This window comes from Lactuca saligna, chromosome 6 (assembly GCF_052625555.1).
Source record: "Lactuca saligna cultivar CGN05327 chromosome 6, ASM5262555v1, whole genome shotgun sequence".
NCBI classification, from domain to species: Eukaryota; Viridiplantae; Streptophyta; class Magnoliopsida; order Asterales; family Asteraceae; genus Lactuca; species Lactuca saligna.
This window is the reverse complement of record NC_136422.1, coordinates 27,871,344-27,892,619: the sequence shown is the minus strand read 5'-3', so window position 1 is coordinate 27,892,619 and position 21,276 is coordinate 27,871,344. Positions and strand designations below refer to the sequence as shown.

The 21,276-nt window shown below is 31.2% G+C and overlaps 4 protein-coding genes across 5 annotated transcripts; all 4 read left to right on the top strand.

Annotated features, from left to right (window-relative positions):
* The first annotated feature begins 2,250 nt into the window (after window positions 1-2,250).
* On the top strand, window positions 2,251-3,692 carry LOC144999614 (uncharacterized). The gene is made up of 5 exons (XM_078958740.1): window positions 2,251-2,872; window positions 2,955-3,030; window positions 3,115-3,204; window positions 3,276-3,320; window positions 3,401-3,692. The coding sequence occupies exons 1-5, from the start codon at window positions 2,340-2,342 to the stop codon at window positions 3,626-3,628; spliced, it is 972 nt and encodes a 323-aa protein (XP_078814866.1). The 5' UTR covers window positions 2,251-2,339; the 3' UTR covers window positions 3,629-3,692.
* Window positions 3,693-11,026: 7,334 nt separating this feature from the next.
* LOC145002393 (protein FAR1-RELATED SEQUENCE 5-like) lies at window positions 11,027-12,611 on the top strand. The gene is made up of 5 exons (XM_078961677.1): window positions 11,027-11,230; window positions 11,310-11,364; window positions 11,452-11,874; window positions 11,956-12,396; window positions 12,478-12,611. The coding sequence occupies exons 1-5, from the start codon at window positions 11,027-11,029 to the stop codon at window positions 12,609-12,611; spliced, it is 1,257 nt and encodes a 418-aa protein (XP_078817803.1).
* A 1,596-nt stretch (window positions 12,612-14,207) lies between these two features.
* Window positions 14,208-15,336, top strand: LOC145001448 (uncharacterized). 2 transcript variants are annotated; one of them, XM_078960820.1, is made up of 5 exons: window positions 14,210-14,511; window positions 14,698-14,713; window positions 14,793-14,882; window positions 14,947-14,997; window positions 15,077-15,336. In XM_078960820.1, the coding sequence occupies exons 1-5, from the start codon at window positions 14,360-14,362 to the stop codon at window positions 15,254-15,256; spliced, it is 489 nt and encodes a 162-aa protein (XP_078816946.1). In that variant the 5' UTR covers window positions 14,210-14,359; the 3' UTR covers window positions 15,257-15,336. The 2 variants fall into 2 exon arrangements, 1 of the variants encoding a protein (XP_078816946.1); XR_013661601.1 differs by lacking the exon at window positions 14,698-14,713 and having other exon boundaries at window positions 14,208-14,511.
* Window positions 15,337-18,922: 3,586 nt separating this feature from the next.
* On the top strand, window positions 18,923-20,324 carry LOC145001282 (uncharacterized). The gene is made up of 5 exons (XM_078960651.1): window positions 18,923-19,469; window positions 19,606-19,672; window positions 19,762-19,851; window positions 19,930-19,974; window positions 20,053-20,324. Exons 1-5 carry the CDS (start codon window positions 19,003-19,005, stop codon window positions 20,230-20,232), a joined length of 849 nt encoding a protein of 282 aa, XP_078816777.1. The 5' UTR covers window positions 18,923-19,002; the 3' UTR covers window positions 20,233-20,324.
* The last annotated feature ends 952 nt before the right edge of the window (window positions 20,325-21,276 follow it).

The window sequence follows — 21,276 nt, the reverse complement described above, 5'->3', positions numbered from 1 at the left end:
TAATGTTGATAGCAGAGAATGATGATGGAAGTTATAAGCAATATTAACGATGTTGTAGGAGAATGTTTGAAGAAAAGAAACGATTGAAAATAAATGTGAATCGCGGATTCAATGATGAATCGTATATGTATGTGATAATTAGAATATGATTTTTCGGTATTAATGATTTCCTAATAAAAAAAAGATTTTATATTACTGGTTTACTAATATAAACGGATTTGTATTAATGGTTGATATTAAGGCTTTGATTGAAATGATTTGTTAGTAATATATTTTTAAAATTGATCATATTAAAATCTTCATAACTAAAAATTCAAGATGTAAAATATGGAAAGCTTTTATTGGAATTAAATACATTCCATTTCAATGAATGTAAATTATTGATTGATGATTGGAAAACATTTATTGGAATTAAATACATTCCATATGGGGAAGATGATGTCAGCAATTTGATCTAAGGGTGGAAAAAATAAGATTGAAATACAATCAATGGTCCAGATTATTTAAGATGATGTCATAAAGTTTCTCTTTTAGTAATATTTAAGATATGAAATTGATTGTTATTTGAGTTTATAACATCTTTTCAACTGTTTGGGAAAATTGATTTTTCACTTTTTAATGTAAATTGTAAAAATACAACTTGGTTCAACGTGATTTAATATTTCTTAAAGTGTGAGTAGTATCGCGTGATAAGTAATGTAGTGGAGATTATATACATTGCACTACGATTTAATACAAGTCAAAGTGGTGAAAAATATAAATTTATAAAATTATAAGACTAATTTGATTGTTCAGTTGCGGAGTTAAGGAATCAAAGCCCTTTATGGTGGCAAATCAATAAAAGAAGGTGGATAAAATTTGTCTAGATCATAGCTTTCACATCTCTCTATACTGCAATGAAATGAAGCAATTTTGAATTTCAAGTGTTATGGTTCCCGAGGAAATGTCAGCTTTCACATCTTTTCGAATGATCGTGTGATCATTTTTCAAATCTATCGACCTTAAGCCTAGCTTACATCAAATTCAAATTATTGGGATAAAGACACTGATAAAATACCAAGAACCGAGGTTTATAGAATTTGGATTCTTCCAATTATCAAAGAGAAGTATCAATCATCATTACTTAAATAAAAGATGACGGTTTCAAGGATAATTATGGAGAATATATTCCAAAAAATGAGATTTTTTCATAACATTTTCCTTAAAGACAACGTTGTCCCTAGGATCTGGTAAGGGGGCGCATCACTCTTGACCCCGGTCATTTGGTCGAACCGATAACAAACTTGTTGTATACAAATGTGCACTTTGCGTGTCATAATCTAACGTCTACAGATAATATGCACACATAACATTTAATATCTAGATACTTTATATTTATATGTAATCTGAAAGTAACTATGCACTCACTTGTTAAAGTGGATGACTGGAAAGTTGGGCAGCGGTTCACTTCAACACTTACCCTTTCATTTGATGTGACCTAGGTTCATATTACTAAGTCTTAGTTTAATATCCTTAGTGGCTAATGATAGTCTAGATTTCTCAACAACCTCAATGTCTACATTAAAATCTATCAAGGAAAGAGCAACCAAGTAACATCATATTGAATGTAGAGTCTGTTTGTTATACAAAGTATATTGTTTGAACATCTTATTTTAAACACTTCACTAAATCTAGCCTAAACATCAACTCCGTAAGTGGATCAATCGGTATAATAACTTTAAATCACTGATAAATCTTATTTATAAATCTGTAACAATTGTGAATATAAATATAAGTTACAATGTAAGCAATATGAACATAACTTAATTTACAAAGATTTTCTTGACAAAAATTTGAAAATTATACTGAAAGAACTCAAACTCGATAGCTTCTAATTACCGACCTCTCAGGGATCTCAGGGCTAGCCAAAATACTCTAACAACTAGGAATTTTCGAGATTATAACTCATAGAATCAAAGGAAATTTTTGAAAGAAATGAGTATTGAGTCGGCTTAATATCGACCACTGATCATAAACAATGTTTATATTTCATATGTATAATAATTGGTTTACTTTTTTAATAATAATAATAATAATAATAGATTTCTAATTTAAAAAAATAATAGATTTCAATTAAAAAAAATCATATACCATATTAACTTGCACAAAAATGATTAAAAACTGCCACGTAGGATCCAAGTAAACGAGACGACTAGATCACATGTGATGAGTTTGATAAAAAGGGAAATTTAATCGTCTATTTCCCTATTTTGTATAATTAAAAGAAATTCCCTTTAAAATTTGAAACCTTATTACCTGCTAACCTGGTCGGAGCTCCAATGTGGAAACCCTAAAATTCAATGGTCAATTTTGATCTTATTCATGTGCTTTTCTTCTTCATCCTGTATTCGGTGTTAGAAGTACTCATCACATCAATAATGGAAGACTACAGATTGATCGAAACAGAAGAATATCAAGAAGGTTTCGAAGACGAAGAGGAAGTGGAAGAGGAAGAAGAAGATGAAGAGGGAGAAGAATTGGGGGAGTTGATTCCGAGGGTGATACCTATCGACTCAATTGAAGATGAGGATTATGAAGACGAAGACGACTACGAAAATGGCGATTATTGGGACGAGGATGATGATTATTGGGACGACGACGACGAAGATGAAGAAGACGAAGAACCGGATGAGTTGATTCCGGTGGAGATAACGTCACTGACCATTTCAAGCTCTATTTCCAATGGTAGATCAATCAACGATGGCTATCTGAACGATTCAAATGATCTGGAGTCGTGTGAAGGAAAGGAATCGTTGGACAGAGGCGAAATTGATGGTTTATTTTGCCCTATTTGCTTTGAAGCTTGGACTAGCGGTGGAAGCCATCAAATCTGGTAAGATAAGCTAACATTTCCAAATTGACTCGAAATTTATTCAATCGATCCACATTGATTCTATCAGCTGCCATGACTGCAGTTGTCTTCCCTGTGGGCATATATATGGATTATCGTGTATAAACAAATGGCTTCAACTTCGTCGAAGTTCTGGGAAGGTTTGTTTGTTCAATGTACACCAAAAAGAACACATCTTTGATTCTCTTATCAAATTTCTCATACATTTCTCTTACTTTTATCAGTGCCCTCAATGCAAGAGGTTATGCACATTGAAGGATGTTAGGGTCCTTTATGCTGCTAGGCTTTGTGTTGCTGATGAAGAGTTACACAAGGTAATAATCTGATTAAAACTTTAGCAAAAGATGATTAAGAAATCAAATAATCAATTGTTTTCTGTTTGCAGAAAGTGAGATGTCTTGAAGCTAAATGTGCTTATCTTGAACAGAAGGTACACAAATGTCTGTAACCTTACAGTTGTTATCTATTTCATCTTTGCTAATAGTTGTATTTATTCATATTGTCTTGAAGGGCTCTGTTGAACGCATTAAGGAAGAGCTACGTGAAGAACTGAAACGAGATATGGATGAAAAATGGGAAAAATTGAAGAGAGAAATGGTGGAAAAAATGGATAAATTGGAACGAGATATGGAGGAAATAAGAATGGCGAATGAGATTGATGAGTATGTTAGAAATCAAAATCAATTACAAACTGCAGATAATCTGAATGAACATGATCAAACTAGTGGTACAAGATAAAGCCAGAATTATCAAGTTTGTTATTGTAACATTTGTATTTTATAATATTGGTTTTTGACTTCAATATATATATATAGAGAGAGTTTATCATTTTCTGATTTTAGGCTTGCATTTTGTTATGTGGTTTGCAATTTGTATTTTGTAAATATAACATGAGACGTTTTTTGTAATTTGTTTTCAATGTTAGGACAATTTATGTAATTTTATATTTAAACATGGACCGTTTTGTAAGTTAGAGTGACCATTTTTGTAGATAATTTTTTTTTCCCAGGGATTGTAGGGTTTCCCAACTATGAAAAGCACACATGGACTATTTATGTAAATTTGTTAATAGATAAGGGTCATATCTATAATTTTATGAAATATAGGAATACATTTTGTAAATTTGTTATTAGGAAGAGACCATTTATGTAACCTTTTGAAACATAGGGATCATTCCTATAAAAGTAATTATGTATGATTTGACCTTTTTTTTTAATTTGTTTTTCAATGTTGGGTCCATTTTTGTAATTTTATATTAATAGGGACCATTTTGTAAGTAAAATGATCAATATTGTTAAAAAAGAGTTTTATTTAAATAAATATCCAACAAATATAAGGAGTGACTAAATTCCTTTTTAAAATTTTTCTGAATTCATTAAAATATCCTTATGGTGAAACAATTATTTTAGATTCAATAATATATATTAATCATTTTCTTTAAATAACTAAAATGATTGATTTACAATCATTCCTATATCTACAAAATAATTAGTTAGAAAACAATAACCTATATATATATATATATATATATATATATATATATATATATATATATATATATATATATATATATATACGGAGAGAGAGAGAGAGATGTGCAACCACTTATGTATGCGCCTTGTAGACAACAGCTAGACATATGCCATTGCAGAATGTTTGTCTTTTTGGAAGTGTGAGGAAAGAGGAGGTATCAATGGCTCTGGGGAAGAAGGAAGGCATCGTCACAAAGGTGAAATGGGGGTTAAACGATGGAATTTGTCTCAATCAGCGGGAATTTTATCCCAGGCCAAATTAGAGGAAAAAGACTAGCCAAATCAGCTAAAATGTCAAATCCTACGCGAATCAAAGACCTTGACCCAAATAAACAAGCCAAAATGTCATACCGAATCGGTGAACAAGAAATCAAACAACCTCTATGATCATTTTCGATAAAAAACCAGAAACTATTAGAGAGAGTAATTAACTAATTATTAAATATATTATTACAAAAAGGTAAGTAGCTACTGGATTAGTGGTTATGGTTTTTCTTTTTTCAAAATTCACAATTAAAACTATTAAGATTTAGAAGGGATAATTACTTAAAAGGGTAATATATTTGGTCAATGATTTTTTTTTTTTTTTTTTTTTTTTTTTTTTTTTTTTTTTTTTTCGTCCACGTTTACCTTTTCAACTTATTAAACTATACACATTCAGTCCTTATGACCGGTTACTTTAGGTTAGCCGGGAAAATGTAACAACCGTCAATCTTCGGTCAAGTCAAAGTCAACTAAAGTCAACAAATCAAACCATTCGACTTAATTTTCCCGTGAGTACTAGAGTTTACATTATGTAAATACTATACAACTCGCTATTCTAATGAGAGATCATAAATCAAAAAGTGTGAACATCTAGATCTCCTTAACCTAAAACTGTGGTACGTGGCGAGCCAAACCGATAAACAATGTTGCATCATCATCGGGAGTGTGTAAGATCCTTAAACAAGGCTTAACAGGGTTTACGGACCTTGCGTGGCGAAGCCGGACACTCACAAATGCCACACACGAAACCTCTCTCAATCGTTTTCACTCTATCTCTCTCTATTTAAAATCTCTCCCAAATGTCTCTAAGTATGTGAAATCTCTCCCAAAAATCTTTTTGTATGAGAAATCTCTCCAAGAATGTGAAATCTCTTCCAAATCTCTCTTTGTATGAGAAATCTCTCCAAGAATGTGAAATCTCTCCCAAAAGTTCCTTAAACTTTTTATAGTCTTTTGGGCAATCCCGACCCTTAACCAGGTCAAAAACAGCTTAAAACGGGGTAAAAACGAGAAAAACGGACTTAAGGAGCCGAAACCCTCTCAAGGAACCGAAACCTCTTAGAAGTCGAGACCGAGACCGAGACCTAGAAGCTGAAACCAAGAGAGAGCCGAAACCTTAAGCAGCCAAAACCGAGATCTGGGAACCGAAACCGAGACCTGAGAACCGAGACCTGGAGTCGAGACTTGAGAACCGAGACCGAGTCTCGGTCTTCCTTCCGCCTTCGCACTTTCGGTCCTCCGTCGCAATCGAGCCTCGCTTTCTGTCCTTCTTCTCTTCTACTCTCGGTTCCTTCCCCTCTCTCGGTCCTTCTCTTCCACCTTCGGTTCCAAGCATCAGAGGACCGAAGCTCCGACCAGACTTCGGATTTTTGACGCTTTTCACCAATTTTCAATATTTTTAACATTTTAAGCTCGTTTTTTGAGATTTTAACGCGATATTTTCACTCAAACTTGTATTTTAACATAATAAACCTTAGATATTCATAATTTAATCATATTTTCATGAAAATCCTTATTTAAATAATAAAATCTAGTGGGTGAATAATTGAGGTGGAGTGTTGACTTTCATTTATTCTATGACACAAGCAACCACCCATACCCACTCATGTCACTATTCCCCATCAGCCCTTACCTAGTAACTTCATTGTACTTTTCCCACATTTTTCCAACCTCACAATTGTTCAAAGGCTAGAAAAGTCTCCTCTCTCCTCACACTTCTCTCATTTTCTCATTCTTCCACCAAAGATCAAACATATCTTCTCTCTCACTTCCTCTCTCTAAAAGTTCAAAATTCAAGGCTATACTCCAAACTTTTCTTCTACTTTTGGTAACTATTAACATCCTCCTTGTGATTATTACACATCATTCTACTCAAATCATCGATTTCTTACACAGATATCATCATATTTGTTGTTAGCTCCTCAAATCTTCAAGCACCTCCCAAGTGTTCTTGAGTTGAACACTTCATTTCTCCATCATCCATCTTCTGAAATCACTCAAGGTGAGTTCATACCCCTACATTTCAATGTTTTCTCAAGTTTTCAGGGGGGGGGGGGATACAAGTTAAAACACCAAGAACATAACTAAACTTTTCTAACAGCCTTCATCAGAAAAGTTCAACTCCATTCACGAACTGTTTTAGGCAACTTAAACATTTTTGTTTTCAAAACTGTACAAGTTGAAAGTAGTTCAAGTTCTTAGCTTTGAAATGACTACTTGCACATCTCCATACGATTTTTCTACAATTTATGATGATTTTTAGAAAACTGCATATCATTTCAAACACCAATCCGGACCAGTCTGTGATTATGGACTTTCTCACCCAAGTTGGAAGTCATTAAAAATCATGATAAAAATTATGAGTAAACTAGACACATTTTGGGAACTCTTAGAATTTATGGATTTAGTTTTCGACTTCGTATGATTTTTCTAAAATAACGCAGAAAGGTTAAATTTAGTTAACAACATATAAATTTCATAACACTTTGTATTATGTTGAGCAAAGCGTATAACCATAAGTTCTAAATATTGAATGTGTTTCCTTGTTATTTTATCATCATAAACTGAAACTTAGTCATTCATGATAAAATTATTCATTCATTTAGAACACGTATATTAAGCTATAATAAGCATAGTTTATGGATTCATAACACTAATGCATTTTCATAAAAGAGTTCTTATATATTACAAACATTTTGGATAAACTATAATATGTATAGTTTATGATTCATCACATAACACACTCGTACAAAAAGGGTACATTCATACAAAAAGGTTTTACACTCACGCACACCACACGTAAACTTGTTAACCTAAATTGTGAGACAATCTCTTTCCGTACGTCCGACTGCGGGATCTAAATTCCTGGTAGTTATAATCAGAGTCTCCTAGAGGGAGAACGTGATAGTTGTGTATAGATCTATATTGGTTTTGACACCCCACACCTTGCTGCTAGCTACAGTGGGACCTGCAGGTCTACGGGTGACAAATGTCATTTTAGTTTCGCGACGCCTGAGAAACGTCGTAGCAGGTTCATTCAGTCATAGTATGGTTATAGCGACTCGCATAGGGAGATAACAATACATAAAGTTTACGTGATTTTTATAAAACCTAAAGGGGTTTTATGTCGATTTAAAATCACTTTTTATGTCAATAAGTACAGATATTACTGTACACTTTCAGTTTTGGTATTTATGACTACACATCATTTAAAACCACTTTTATATCTATAAGTATGGCCAATACTTGTTAGTTCTCGGTCCTAGGATTTAGGACTACATTTACATAATAAAGAAAATATTGGATTTTCTGGATACATATTCTAATGCTTTTACAAGGAAAACGGTTTACTTCTCTAACGAAATCTCTTATGAATTCACCAACCTTTGTGTTGACACTTTTTCAAAACTACTTGTATTCTCAGGAATTCAGTGAAACAGGAAATCAACAACGTTTTGAGGATGGGACGATAATTCGTCAAACAGTTCATTTTGTATCTTAATGTAATTGATGTGAATCATGTAAACATATAATTTGGTGTAACTTTTTCAATTATATATGTGATGGTTGTATTTACTTTGAACACTATTATACTCGTTGTTGTGATACTCTACATGAAGTCCTCCACCCCCGGACGTTTCCGCCATCCTTGGTTTGGGGGTGTGACAGAAAAATGATTTAATAGGGTAATATATTTTTCATTTTGTACACATTTAGTCCTTAGTATTTTTGTACATATTTAGTCCTTAATTTTGTTTTAAAATAAGTCATTTTTTGTACTCATTCAATACTTATGAATGATTTATTTAGGTTTTTCTCACGACATATTACGTGAGACAATCATTGATGAGATGTTTGGGGTTGTTAATGTTTATGTCCAACATGATCTCGACTGCTTGGTTGCGTAGGTCTTGTGGTTTTGAACGTTGTAACTTCTTCATACGATATCAAAATTTATCGATCTTTATATCCACGTGTTCATTTTTTCATTAAAATTACTTCCATTAAAATATAATATATTTTTACTTACGATTTTATAAAAAAAAACATCTATACATGCATTCATAAAAAACATATGGACAGGGGCAACGTAGGAATATATAATATGTGTTGCCGAGATGAAATATGTGTTGCTGATACATGAAAAATAGGTATAAACGAAAAAAAAAAAATCAAAAATTTTCCACTGCGGACAGAAAAAACAAGTATTGTAGATGCAACACCGGGACAAGGCTAAATTTGCATCTGCGTATGAATATAAAAATCGTAAGTAAAAATATATTATTTTTTTAATAAGAGTAATCTAAATAAAAGTTGTAAACTAAAATACAAACGCATGTATATAAAGATCGTTCTTATGGATATAAAGATCGTTAAAATTCGAAATCGTATGAAGAAGTTATGACGTTCAGAACACATGACTTAAGCAATCAAGTAGTCGAGATCGCGATGGACATAAACATCAAAATGCCCAAACACTTCATTAATGAATTTCTCACGTAAGATTTCGTGACAAAAACATAAAAAAAATCATTCATAAGTACTTAATAAGTACAAAAATAAAAATGATTTATTTTGCAAAAAATAAAAATAAAAAATAAAGACTATATATGTACAAAATTATTAAGAACTAAATATGTAAAGAGTAAGAAATATATTACTCTATTAAGTAATTTTATCGGCTAACATTGAGTAGCCGGTTATAAGGACTAAATGTGTACAGTTTAACAAGTTGAAAATGTAAATATCAACGAAAAAAAAAAAAAAACTCAATCACCAAATATATATAAATTAAAAAATACATTAGGATTTTAAGTCATTATCCGGATTTGGAAATTAGAACATTAAAATTATAATCAAATAATTAAAAAGGGGTATAAAACACCCTTGCTAGATCCGTTTGACTGCTTAACATTCAATAAAGATTTCAGCAAAGTATATTTTAAAATTTTACAACATAGCCCCTTATAAAAAGCAAAATAATAATTTTAGCTTTTAAATTAAACTCATTATACTTCAAATATTTTTCAAACTGCCACTTACGATCCAATTTTTTTTTTCTTTTAGAGTAATTTTTTTTTACAATCATAAATTTCAATTAAATAACCACTAACCATTTTTTGAAGACTGTGTTTTTAATAAGAATTAAATTTGATTACATTGAAACTTGTTCAAAATCAACTACTAACCGATTGTTAAAAAAGATTCTTAGTTTATAAGCTAATAACATAAATTAACAGTAAACAGACCAAAATCTAGGTAAATAATCTATTCTAAATCTTAAATAAACTTTTGAAGTATTTATTGCAATGTTGTCATCTTCACCTTTACCGGTGGTCCGACAGTGGTATACCGAGTATACAGATGTGTATTGAGAAAGAGTGGAGAGTGGAGAGTTCTGTCAAAAATCGGATGCTGCAATTGTCGTTCTGACGATGTCAATGCCATATGCGATGTCAGTAACCATGGTCGAATACCAGGATTCGGTATGAAGGAAGAATTGGAGAAGACGGCGGAGGTAAAGAGACGGCGACAATGGTCGACAGGAAAGAGACGACGACAATGGTGGTTCGTCGTTTCTGATGGTGGCGACGATCAATCCGATGAGAAAGGGTGGAGAGTAGTAGCTTTCAATGAGAGTGTAGAGCGTGGATTGACAGAGATACTATAGATTTTGGAGTGAAGGCTAACAAATTTTAGGGTTTTCTTTTGTATTTATGTGGACGGGTTAAACATTGGGCTAAAAAAAATGGGCTGAAAGTTAAAACATGGGCTTCACGTTTTTTAGTTTACACTTTTTTTTTTTTTTTTTTAATAAAACATATTAGTTTTTAGATTAATAGTTTATATATAATTGTATTTTTTATAATTATTTTTTATTTTGCAGTGTTTAGCAAAAAATGTGGAGACCCAACGGAAATAATTTAAATGACGGCGTTGAGAACACGACGACGACATCATCGTTTTCTACCAAGCGGGTATAATTCAAATGTTGATTAACATTTTTTATCATTGTGTTACAATTTGTTAACAATTTTTTTTTAAAAAAAAATAGGTGTTTACATCTCGTGATGAATTGATGGAATGGGTGCAAAACATTGCATTCTCTCTTGGTTATGTCATCGTGATGAGAAGATCAAAGGCAAAAAATGGCGTGGTATATTATATAACCCTTATTTGTGACCGTGGCCGGGAATACGAAAGCAAAGCAACAATTAAAAATTGTGGAACCAAAAAAATCAATTGTAACTTTCAATTGGTAGGTTCGGATATCAAACAATATGGCGGTTGGACCCTCAGGGTGATATGTGATCAACATAACCATTCACCTGCACAATATATGGAGGAACATGCTTTTGCTAGGCGGTTAAAAGAACACGAGAAACAAATGGTAGCTGACTTGACAAATCTGAATGTTACACCACATGACATACTCTCGATAATAAAGGAGCGCGACGAGAATAATGTTTCTACACTAAAAACCATATACAATGAGCGTCTCAAGCTTCGCTCGTCCCGGAATTACGGAAAAACTTCAATGCAGGTTAGTATATCCAACAAGTAGCATTTTAAATTTAATTTATATATTAAATTTTTTATTAATTAACAGTATATAAATGTAGGTTCTAATGGAAATTTTGAACGAGAAACATTTTGTTACGGATTTCTCGGTAAACAGTATATCAAATGAATTGGAGAATCTTTTCTTCATTCATCCATGATCGTTGAATATATGGAAGGCATTTCCACATGTTTTGATTATAGATGCAACATACAAGACCAACAAATATGGTATGCCTTTTGTTCAGATTGTTGGCACAACTTCAACCAACAAGACATTTAGCATAGCTTTTGCCTTTATCGTTAATGAAAAGGAGGATAACTATAATTGGGTGTTAACGTGTCTAAAGTCAACACTAGAGAAGTGCATGCACCCACGTGTTATAGTCACAGACAGGGAATTGGCACTGATGAACGCATGTCAACAAGTTTTCCCCGGTGCCACTCGGTTACTTTGTAGATGGCACATTACTGAAAATATTAGAAAGCGTTGGAGGAGAACATTCAAGATAGACGATGAGTGGAAAGCCTTTCATATAATGTGGATTGTACTTGTTGACTCTCCAACATGGATAGTGTACAATGAAAACTACAAAACACTCCAATCGATGTTGAGAAATTATCAAGGTACAAATCTTCTTATTTTCTAACTAGTTATTTATGATTTAAGATTATTTTTATAGATAAATAACATTTATATAATTGCAGATGTTTTAAATTATCTGGATGAAGTTTGGTTAAACAAATATAAGGAAATGTTTGTCTCAGTCTGGATCGATCAACATCTCAACTTTGGACAACGAACTACAAATAGAGTTGAGAGCGCACATTCAAATCTAAAGAAGTACTTGGATGGTACAAATTCTTCTCTTGATAAATTTATCGGTTGTCTTGATCAATTTGTGAGGTCTCAACTTCCATCGATACATGATAGTCTTGAAAAGAGTAGAATTGTTCGTAAACGGGAGCACAACTTGCCATGTTTTACATTATTGTGGGGTTCAGTGTCACATGAAGCTCTCGATAAACTAGTTGGGGAACTTTATCGGTTGAATGAAAATCAAATTGACTCATCAAACTGTGGTTGTAAACTACAACATAGTTGTGGCTTACCATGTGCTTGCATGTTATTAGTTTACTTGAACTCGGGTGAGTATATTCAACAAGTGTTTTTTTTTTTAATTTAATTAATATATTGAATTTTTATATATTAATGGTATTTCAATACAGGTGAGTATATTCCATTAGAATCGATAGATATATTCTGGAGAAAGCTTGATTTATCAGAGTCAATTTATGTAGCTAATGAGGATATTCGTTGTGAGGATGATTTAGAAATGATTAAAGAAAACTTCTATCAATAGTCAAAAGCAGGAAAAAAAAGTATGATAAGGAGGCTAAGAGATCTTTTCCTACCAAGTAAAACACGCATTAAGGAACCCGCAATTCAAAAAAATACTCGTGGACGACCAAACTTGAAGAATCAACAACAAAAACGAGTTGATTCTACAAATCAAGCTCCCAGAAGACGTAGTTATTCAACCACATCAAAATATGATGGATTGAATTCAACATGGATGAACAAGGAACCGGCAAGACATAGTTCATATGTAACCGCAATTCCAGACATGAATGAAGCAACTCCAGACATGAATGAAGCAATTCCAGAATTTGATGAAGCAATTCCAGACATGAATGAAGCAATTCCAGACTTAAATGAATTTATGGATTTGAACCAAGAGCCTGAGTCATGCTACATTCATCCATTAATGGATGACATTCCACCTGTGTTTCTTCCATACGTCTCACATATACAAAATGTTGAGGGTGATGGACATTGTGGATTTCGAGCAATATCTGTTTGTCTCAGGTATGGCGAAGATCAATGGCTCTACGTTCGAAAACAACTAGTACACGAGTTAGAGATTGCATTCGATGTATATGCTACGGTTTTCACAGATGGAATCCATGAATTGTGGAATTCATTGTATTTCTTCGGACCGAGTGCACCAACGGAACATTGGATGCTTATGCCTGAAACAGGTATCCTGATTGCTAACAGGTTTGGTGTGATCCTTACTTTCTTAACCAATCGTGGTTCCTTAACTTTCTTTCCTCTTTGGAAAGGTCCGGAAGAATTTTTGGACCATCGGATTATTACAATTTCACTCATACGTGGTCCTCATTATGTTATGGTACAATTAAAGAAGATTGTCCGATGCCTACCATTTCGGCTTTATGGATCCGTCACAGAGCCCCGTGTGCAGCTGGATGGGAAAATATGTTTATGTCACGTCTACAAATTTATAGACAACTGAAACCTTGTAATCGTGATTTTATAACTATAGATGATTGTTAAAGAATATTATTTATGTCTTGCAAATTTATAGACAACTGAAACCTTATAATCGTGATTTTATAACTATAGAGGATTGTTAAAGAATATTATTTATGTCTTGTATTTGAAGAATTTTTAAATTAACTGATTATTGAATGATTAAAGTTTGTCTCATAGTGTTTATTATTGTTTTAGTATAAAAAAAGTAAAGTATACGTACATAAGTTAAAAAAATATGTTCGTTAGTATTTTGTTATAAAATATTATTTAAAATAAAAGTTAATAAAAATAGTTATTAGTGTTTATTATTGTTTTAGTATAAAAAAACCAAAAAGTAAAGCATACCATACATAAGTTAAAAAAAAATATATGATAGTTAATATTTTGTTATAAAATATTATTATTGTTTTAGTATAAGAAAAATAAAAGTAAAGCATATGATACATAAGTTAAAAAAAATATGTTAGTTAATATTTTGTTATAAAATATTATTTAAAATAAAAGTTAATAAAAATAATTATTTAGAAATAACAAATAATAATCATTGTTATAAAGTCAAAATAGATAATCATTGTATAATTATTATAGGGTGTCTATTTAGCCGTATCTATTTAGCAAACCCTTAAAAAGTCCCCAAATTTCGTACGTTTCACTTTTTTTTGACTTTCTCCATAGTCAAGACCTAAATTCGGTGCTCAATCTTGATCTTATCGCTCTGTTTTTCTTCGTCTTCATCCTGTGTTCTGTTTTAGAAGAACTCGTCCCAACAACAATATGGAGGACAACAGACTAATCGAAAAAGAAGAACACCACCAAGATTTCGAAGAAGATAAAGTAAAGGAATCGTTGAATAGAGGCGAAATTGACGGTTTATTTTGCCCTATTTGCTTTCAAGCTTGGACTAGCGGTGGAGAGTATCAAATCTGGTATCACGAACCTTAACACATTGTTACGATTCTCAAAAAAATTCATACTTTTTGTGCTATTTTAATAAACAATATGCCTTTCACCTTTCGTCTTTATGATATTCTTTTTCGTGTGATCGATTACGGTTGTCTTCCTTGTGGGCATATATATGGATTCTCATGTATAAATAAATGGCTTAAACGAAGTCCAAATTCTAGGAAGGTTTGTCCATTGTACACCATAAAGAAAACATCTTTGTTTCTCTTATCAATTTCCTCATCCTTTCCCCTAATTTTATCAGTGCCCTCAATGCAAGAAGTTGTGCAAATTGAAAGACGTTAGGGTTCTTCATGCTGCTAGGCTTTGTGTCGCTGATGAAGAGTTACAGAAGGTAATAATCCCTTTGAAACTTGTATATCATCGTCCTAATTAAGAGTTAAGTTTTTTGTGTACAGAGAGTGATCACACTTGAAGCTGAATGTGATTATTTAAAGCAAAGCCAAAAGGTACATGGGATTATGGGAATGAAATATCTTTGATTGTAGTTTGAAATATGTATTTGATTATATTCATGTTGTGATGAAGAATGTATATGAATGCGTGCTTGAGGAGATGCGCAATGAAATGGATGAAAAATCTATGGAACTCAAGGGAAAATTTCGAGAAATGTGTGATGAAATGGATGCAAGACATAAATTAAATGAAGCAAGATGTGAAGCACTTGAGAAGATGTTTCCAGAAATGCCAAATATGAGAGGAAGTTGAGAAATTTGATACGTTTGTATTTTGAAAATTGAAATTGAATGGATAAAGATGCTTCCTTTAAGTAATTCCCTTCCTATTTATATCACTTTCTTCTAACAGCTTCAACTAATAACCGAGGGGTGTTTGGGATTGCTTTTCATGCTAAAAAGTTTTTTTTTTTTTTTTTGACAAAATTTGTTTTCGATTTTTTGGGCTTTTACAAAACATAGTTTAAAAATGTGTTTGATCCATCTTTTGATTTTTCAAAAGCCAAAAACTTAAAAGTTGTAAAAAGCTATAAATTCATGATTTTTTCAAAATACCAAAAAATTGTTATAAAAGAACTTTTTGAAATACCTAAACATCTTTTTTAACTTTTAGCTTTTTGGAAAAACTAAAAGTTGTTAAAATCATTTTAAAAGATTTCTCAAACACTCTCTGAATGTGATTTTTTTTTCCACCACCATCACCGCCTCCGTCACTCCTACCACAACCACCGCCGCCACTTCCTCCGCTACAACGTCTGCTTCAGCCACCACCTACACTCTTCCTCCACCTCTCCGCCACCACTACCAACACCAGCACCACCATTCTTTTTTATAAAAGATTTTAGAAAACAAATAGTTTTTTTTATAAAGACTAAAGACATGAAAAAAGTCTTTTGATCAATATTTTATTTCACAGATATGAAAAAAGACTGGAAGCTATTTTACCTATTTTTGCAGTTTAAACATTTTAATTTAATTTTTTCGGGTAAAGTCGCAACATTTTAAAAAAATATTCCACCACGGCCTTCATTTTTGGTTTATCATGTCACCATGATTAGAATTTTTTTTTTTTTTTTTTAACAACAATAAATTTTGTATATTTTTTTTGTTAAATACAAAAAGTTTTTGTTAGAAAAGGTAGTTAGTGGGCATTCTTGTTTTTTTCACCCTTTTCATTTTTCCGTACTCCTTTTTCATTTTTTTCTTTCGAGATGTTTGTCTTTATCTTGTGTTTATAGTTGGTGTCACAATTTTTTTCACATATAAATACTTTTTCAAATGATTCTAAGTGAATGTTTGAGAGACCTTTTTTGAATCCAAGCATCATAAGTTAGTTGAAAAATGGATATTTCTTTCCATATCCTCAACAATACGTAGGAATAAGTTTTACTCATATCGAAACTTCTTTTAAATTGGCCATCATCAAACTTTGCATTAGAGCAAAGTAATTTTGTATAGGCAATCTTTAGGCATTTTCCCGATCTCTTTCATGATAAGTTCTAGATACACTTGAACATGCAATATCTTGAAGAACCGTTATAACAACTCGAGAAGCTACTGCCAAAATGTCGTAGTTAATTGATGATTCAAGAGAAAATATATAAAGAGCATAATTATTTTCATGAACCCATTTTCTACCACCATACCAATCATAATTATTTGAAAAAACTCATTGTGATAAAAAGAAGTAATATTATAGAAATAAAGGAAAAATAACTTGTCAAAGTAATTATCTTTTTGTCTTGTTCACGTTTAAGCAACATTTATTTTTACACATTTAATAAGTTAAATGGTCAAATGTGTATAAAAAAATCATTAAAATGTTAACATTGTTTTTGTAACTTTCTTAAAACTTTTTATAATTTTTACAATATTTTTATGATATTTTTTTTTCATATAGTTTTTTCTAATACAATGTTTTAAACTTTGTTTATAATTTTTTTTATTTTATATTTTCATATAATTTTAATACAAGTGCTTTTAATCCAAATATTTTTTTTAAATATTTTAAAATTTTCTTACAAGTTTTTATTTATTTATTATTTTTTTTTTTACATTTTCATACAATATTTTTTTTATAACTTTCAGTAAATACTAGTTTAAAATGTTGTATTAAAATACTTTCGGTATTTTTTTTACATTGTTGTTTTTAAAGTGTTTCACAAATTTAGTATGACTATTTAATACTTTTTTATAGCATTTTAAAATACTTTTGGTGAATACTAGTTTAAAACGTCATATTAAAAAAATTAAAAATTTATAAACTTCTAATTAAAAGGTTATAATAATTCTAATACATTTACATTATATAGACTTTTTTATTATTGTTTTATTTGCTATGCAATATTTTCTTTTTATTTTTTAAAATATCCTCCATACTTATTGTTACATATTTTATTGTTAGATACTATTTATTTTAAAAATATTATATATGCTTAAAAACAAAAGAAAAAAATATCTATATAAGAGGTTATATCAAATATTTCACAAAACAAAAACATATTTATTAATTAAAAAGTAAAGTTTAAAATTGATCAATATTAAATTAATATTTAGGACATTATGGATACTTTAAAAATAACATTTAAAAAAAATAATACAAATAAATATGAAAAATAAAATAGCTATTAAAAGTGAAGAAAATGATTTATCAGGGTAATTAACTTTTTATTTTGTTCGCATTTAGGTAGTTTTTTTTTATACATATTTGACCATCACATATTACTATTATCATTTGCTATAACTAGTGAAAATGATAATATGTAAACAAATATAAAAAATTAAATGATCAAATATGTATGAAAAAGAAAGTTGCATAAACGTGAACAAATAATTTTCCCTAGAAATGATAGAAGAAAGTTGGAATGAATTTCAGCTTAGGATAGTAATTGTGTATATAGTTGGAAAAAAAAGTTAAAAAGTTTTCTTTATGGGTAAAACCCTCCTTGAATGGATTCATGTATTTCATGAACTTGTTAGGGGCGGAACCGCAGGACCACCAATGTTTTCTAACAGCGAAACCCTAATCTAAGTTGTTAAACTAAAAAATATTATTATTGTGAGAAGGGAAATTGTTGAAAATGTCTCAATATTTATGTAAAACTTATGATTAAATCCCAATGTTTTTGAACATAAAAGTTTCGATTATTTCATTTTGGTTCAAATTAACGATTTTTTTTCCTTTTAACAGAAAATAACATATTATCGTGTAAAATCAAATAATTAAGACTTTTCTATTTATTTTTTGAGTAAATTACACGAATGATCCCTATGGTTTAGTGTAATTTGTGTATTTGGTCCCTAACTTATTTTTTTCTTTTAAACTCGGAAGATCCTTATTAATTGTTTTTGTTACGCGCTTGTTTCATTTCTTACCTAAAAAAATTATTTTGACATTGATTTTTTAATTGATTTAAATAAGTACACCCCAATCCCACACTCTCACCTTATCTTACTTACCTCATCATTTTTTCCTATTTAAATAATAATCTTTTTAGGTAAGATAAGAACAAAAATAGTAACAAAACCAGTAGAGACCAAACATATAACAAAACAAACAGTAAAGGCTAAACGCGTAACAAAAAACAAACAATAGTGATTTTCCGAGTTAAAAGATAAGTTAGGGACCAAGAGCGTAAATTACCCTAAACCATAGGGACCGTTCGTATAATTTACTCTTTTTTTCAAGACTAAAGTGTAATTTTCCTAAAATAATTTTTTTTTCGAAGATTTCACTTCTAAGAACTAAAAAAACAACTTTTAAAAAAAATTAATAAACAGTGTCTTTAACAATATTTCTAATTTGAACAATTAAAACAAAAACTATATAATAACAAAAAAACACAAGAAAATTGTTATCGTGGTAAAACTAGAAAAAAGTTGGATTTTAAAGCTCGAAGTGTAATTAGTCCAGTGTAAAAACCTAAATTTAGCGATAAACTTGATTTTATTCCTCTGTTTTTGTTCTTCTAACTGTGTTCGGTACTCCTTGCAACAACAATGGAGGACTCCGGACTGAATGAAATAGAAGAAGTTCACGAAGATTTCGAAGATGAGGATGATGAAGAGGAAGAAGAAGAGGAAGAGTACGAGGAGGAGGAAGACGAAGAAGAAGACGACGACTACGAACAACTAGAATACGAAGATGAAGAAGACGACTTCGAAGAAGAAGAATACGAAGACGAAGACGACTACGAAGAAGAAGAAGAAGACGACGAAGATGAAGGGGAGTTGATTCCGGCGGAGATGACGTCATCTACAGTTTCAAATTCTATTGCCGACGGTGGAACATTGCAAGGGGCAGTGGCGATGCTGGAAAATTCGAATTCCTGTGAAGGAAATCCGGGGAACCAAGAGAACAGTGAGGGCGATGGAGAAAAGGAATCGTTGAATAGAGGCGAAATTGACGGTTTATTTTGCCCTATTTGCTTTCAAGCTTGGACTAGCGGCGGAGAGCATCAAATCAGGTATCACGAAGACACGAACCTTAACACATTGTTACAACATATTCAATTGCATAATTCCTTTTGTTTATAAGAATCAATCTTCAGTTTGAATGAATTTGATATAAGCTAATTACCTTTTTGAATGCGATTTCTGCAGTTGTCTTCCCTGTGGGCATATATATGGATTCTCATGTATCAAGACATGGATTCAACAAAGTCCAAAGGTTTGTTATTTCACTTTACGCCATAAAGAACAACACATCTTTGATTCTCTTATCAAATTCCTCATACAAAAATCTTAAATTGTAATCAGTGCCCTCAATGCAAGAAGTTATGCACATTGAAAGATGTTAGGGTTCTTTATGCTTCTAGGCTTTGTGTTGTTGATGAAAAGTTACAGAAGGTAATGACTAATGAGTATTAAAACAAAATTTAGCTTATCATTTTCCTGATTAAATAAGAGTAAACTTTCTGTCTGCAGGGAGTTCACTCACTTGAAGCTGAATGTGCTTATTTAAAGCAGAAGGTAACTTTAATCTTATTTCATATTAAGGCATTGTGTATAAAGAAAATTTAGGTTTTTATATTCATGTTTGTGTTGTAGACTGTATATGAAGAAATGCGTGAGGAGATGCGAAAGCACATGTATGCAAAAGCTGCAGAAATCGAAGCAAAACTTCGAGAAACGCGAGAGGAAATGGATGCCAAACAAAAGCTCACTGATGCAAGATTTGAAGCAATGGAGATGATGTTTAACAAAAAGCAACATATGAGAGGAAATTGAACATTTTAGTACATTATATTTTGAAATTTGAATGTAAATGTTAAATTATATGATTAGTATTGGTATTTTAAAAAAAGGGCTTAAAATAATAAATAGATACATATGTATTTTTATGTATTTATAAATATAAATAGATACATATACTTAAAAAAGGGCTTAAGATAATAATAGTAATGATATAAATAGAAGTTACGTATACACATGATATAATTTAACTCCAAATCAAACACAAATACAAAGGGTTAGTCTAGTGGTCAAATTTCTATTAGTTTTATTTTCCAACTAAGCATGGATTTAAAAATAAACCAGTTCTCTAAGACATAAAATTGGAATTAGTTCAATGAGAATGAAAGGTCATTACTTGATTAATATAATGGTTTATTTATTTATTTATTTGTATATAAGAATTGTGGTGCATAAAGAATCAATGAGATCATGTTCTCGTTAGGTATGTGCATAAAGCAATAAATGTATGATTCATTTATCAGTTTCTCATACGTTTCTTTCAAGTTTATCAGCGCCCTTACACACAATTCCTGAGTTCAATTTAACGAGAGAAAGGAAAGGAAATGAGAAGAAAATAAAAGAAATTGGTGTTCCCGAGTTTCATTAAAGGAGAGAAGTGGAAGGAAGTGAAGGGAAATGGGAGGATCACTTTCCTTCCTAACTTTCCTTCCGATTTGGGAGGATTTGAAAAGAAAGAACAAAATGATTCACTTTCTTTCCACTTCTTTACAACTTGGGAACACGAAAGAAAATTTTGTTTTTCTTTCCTTAATTCCTTTCTCTTCTTTTCTCTCGTGACCTTCTTTTCTTTTCTTTTGTTAAACTCGGGAACAAGGTGTTAGTGCAATAGCTTGAGCTCATTCATTAAAGGATGTTAAGAGTACTATATGCTACTCGGCTTTGGGTTGCCGATGAGGAGTTGCAAAAGATAATCAGTTTGAGATGTAATTAGAAAAAAGCAAAGAAAATCTAATGGTATGTATTTTTCATGATAAAATGTAAGTTTTCTTTCTACACAAATCACATCTCTATTTCCTT

Bases quoted from the DNA above. Each gene is read 5' to 3' on its own strand.
- LOC144999614 (XM_078958740.1), top strand. From the start codon at position 2,340: ATGGTCAATTTTGATCTTATTCATGTGCTTTTCTTCTTCATCCTGTAT. The intron at 2,873-2,954 runs GTAAGATAAGCT...CCATGACTGCAG, and splicing joins GGTGGAAGCCATCAAATCTG to TTGTCTTCCCTGTGGGCATA. The intron at 3,205-3,275 runs GTAATAATCTGA...TTCTGTTTGCAG, and splicing joins CTGATGAAGAGTTACACAAG to AAAGTGAGATGTCTTGAAGC.
- LOC145002393 (XM_078961677.1), top strand. From the start codon at position 11,027: ATGGAGGAACATGCTTTTGCTAGGCGGTTAAAAGAACACGAGAAACAA. The intron at 11,231-11,309 runs GTTAGTATATCC...ATATAAATGTAG, and splicing joins ACGGAAAAACTTCAATGCAG to GTTCTAATGGAAATTTTGAA. The intron at 12,397-12,477 runs GTGAGTATATTC...ATTTCAATACAG, and splicing joins ATTAGTTTACTTGAACTCGG to GTGAGTATATTCCATTAGAA.
- LOC145001448 (XM_078960820.1), top strand. From the start codon at position 14,360: ATGGAGGACAACAGACTAATCGAAAAAGAAGAACACCACCAAGATTTC. The intron at 14,883-14,946 runs GTAATAATCCCT...TTTTGTGTACAG, and splicing joins CTGATGAAGAGTTACAGAAG to AGAGTGATCACACTTGAAGC. The intron at 14,998-15,076 runs GTACATGGGATT...GTTGTGATGAAG, and splicing joins ATTTAAAGCAAAGCCAAAAG to AATGTATATGAATGCGTGCT.
- LOC145001282 (XM_078960651.1), top strand. From the start codon at position 19,003: ATGGAGGACTCCGGACTGAATGAAATAGAAGAAGTTCACGAAGATTTC. The intron at 19,673-19,761 runs GTTTGTTATTTC...AATTGTAATCAG, and splicing joins GGATTCAACAAAGTCCAAAG to TGCCCTCAATGCAAGAAGTT. The intron at 19,852-19,929 runs GTAATGACTAAT...TTCTGTCTGCAG, and splicing joins TTGATGAAAAGTTACAGAAG to GGAGTTCACTCACTTGAAGC.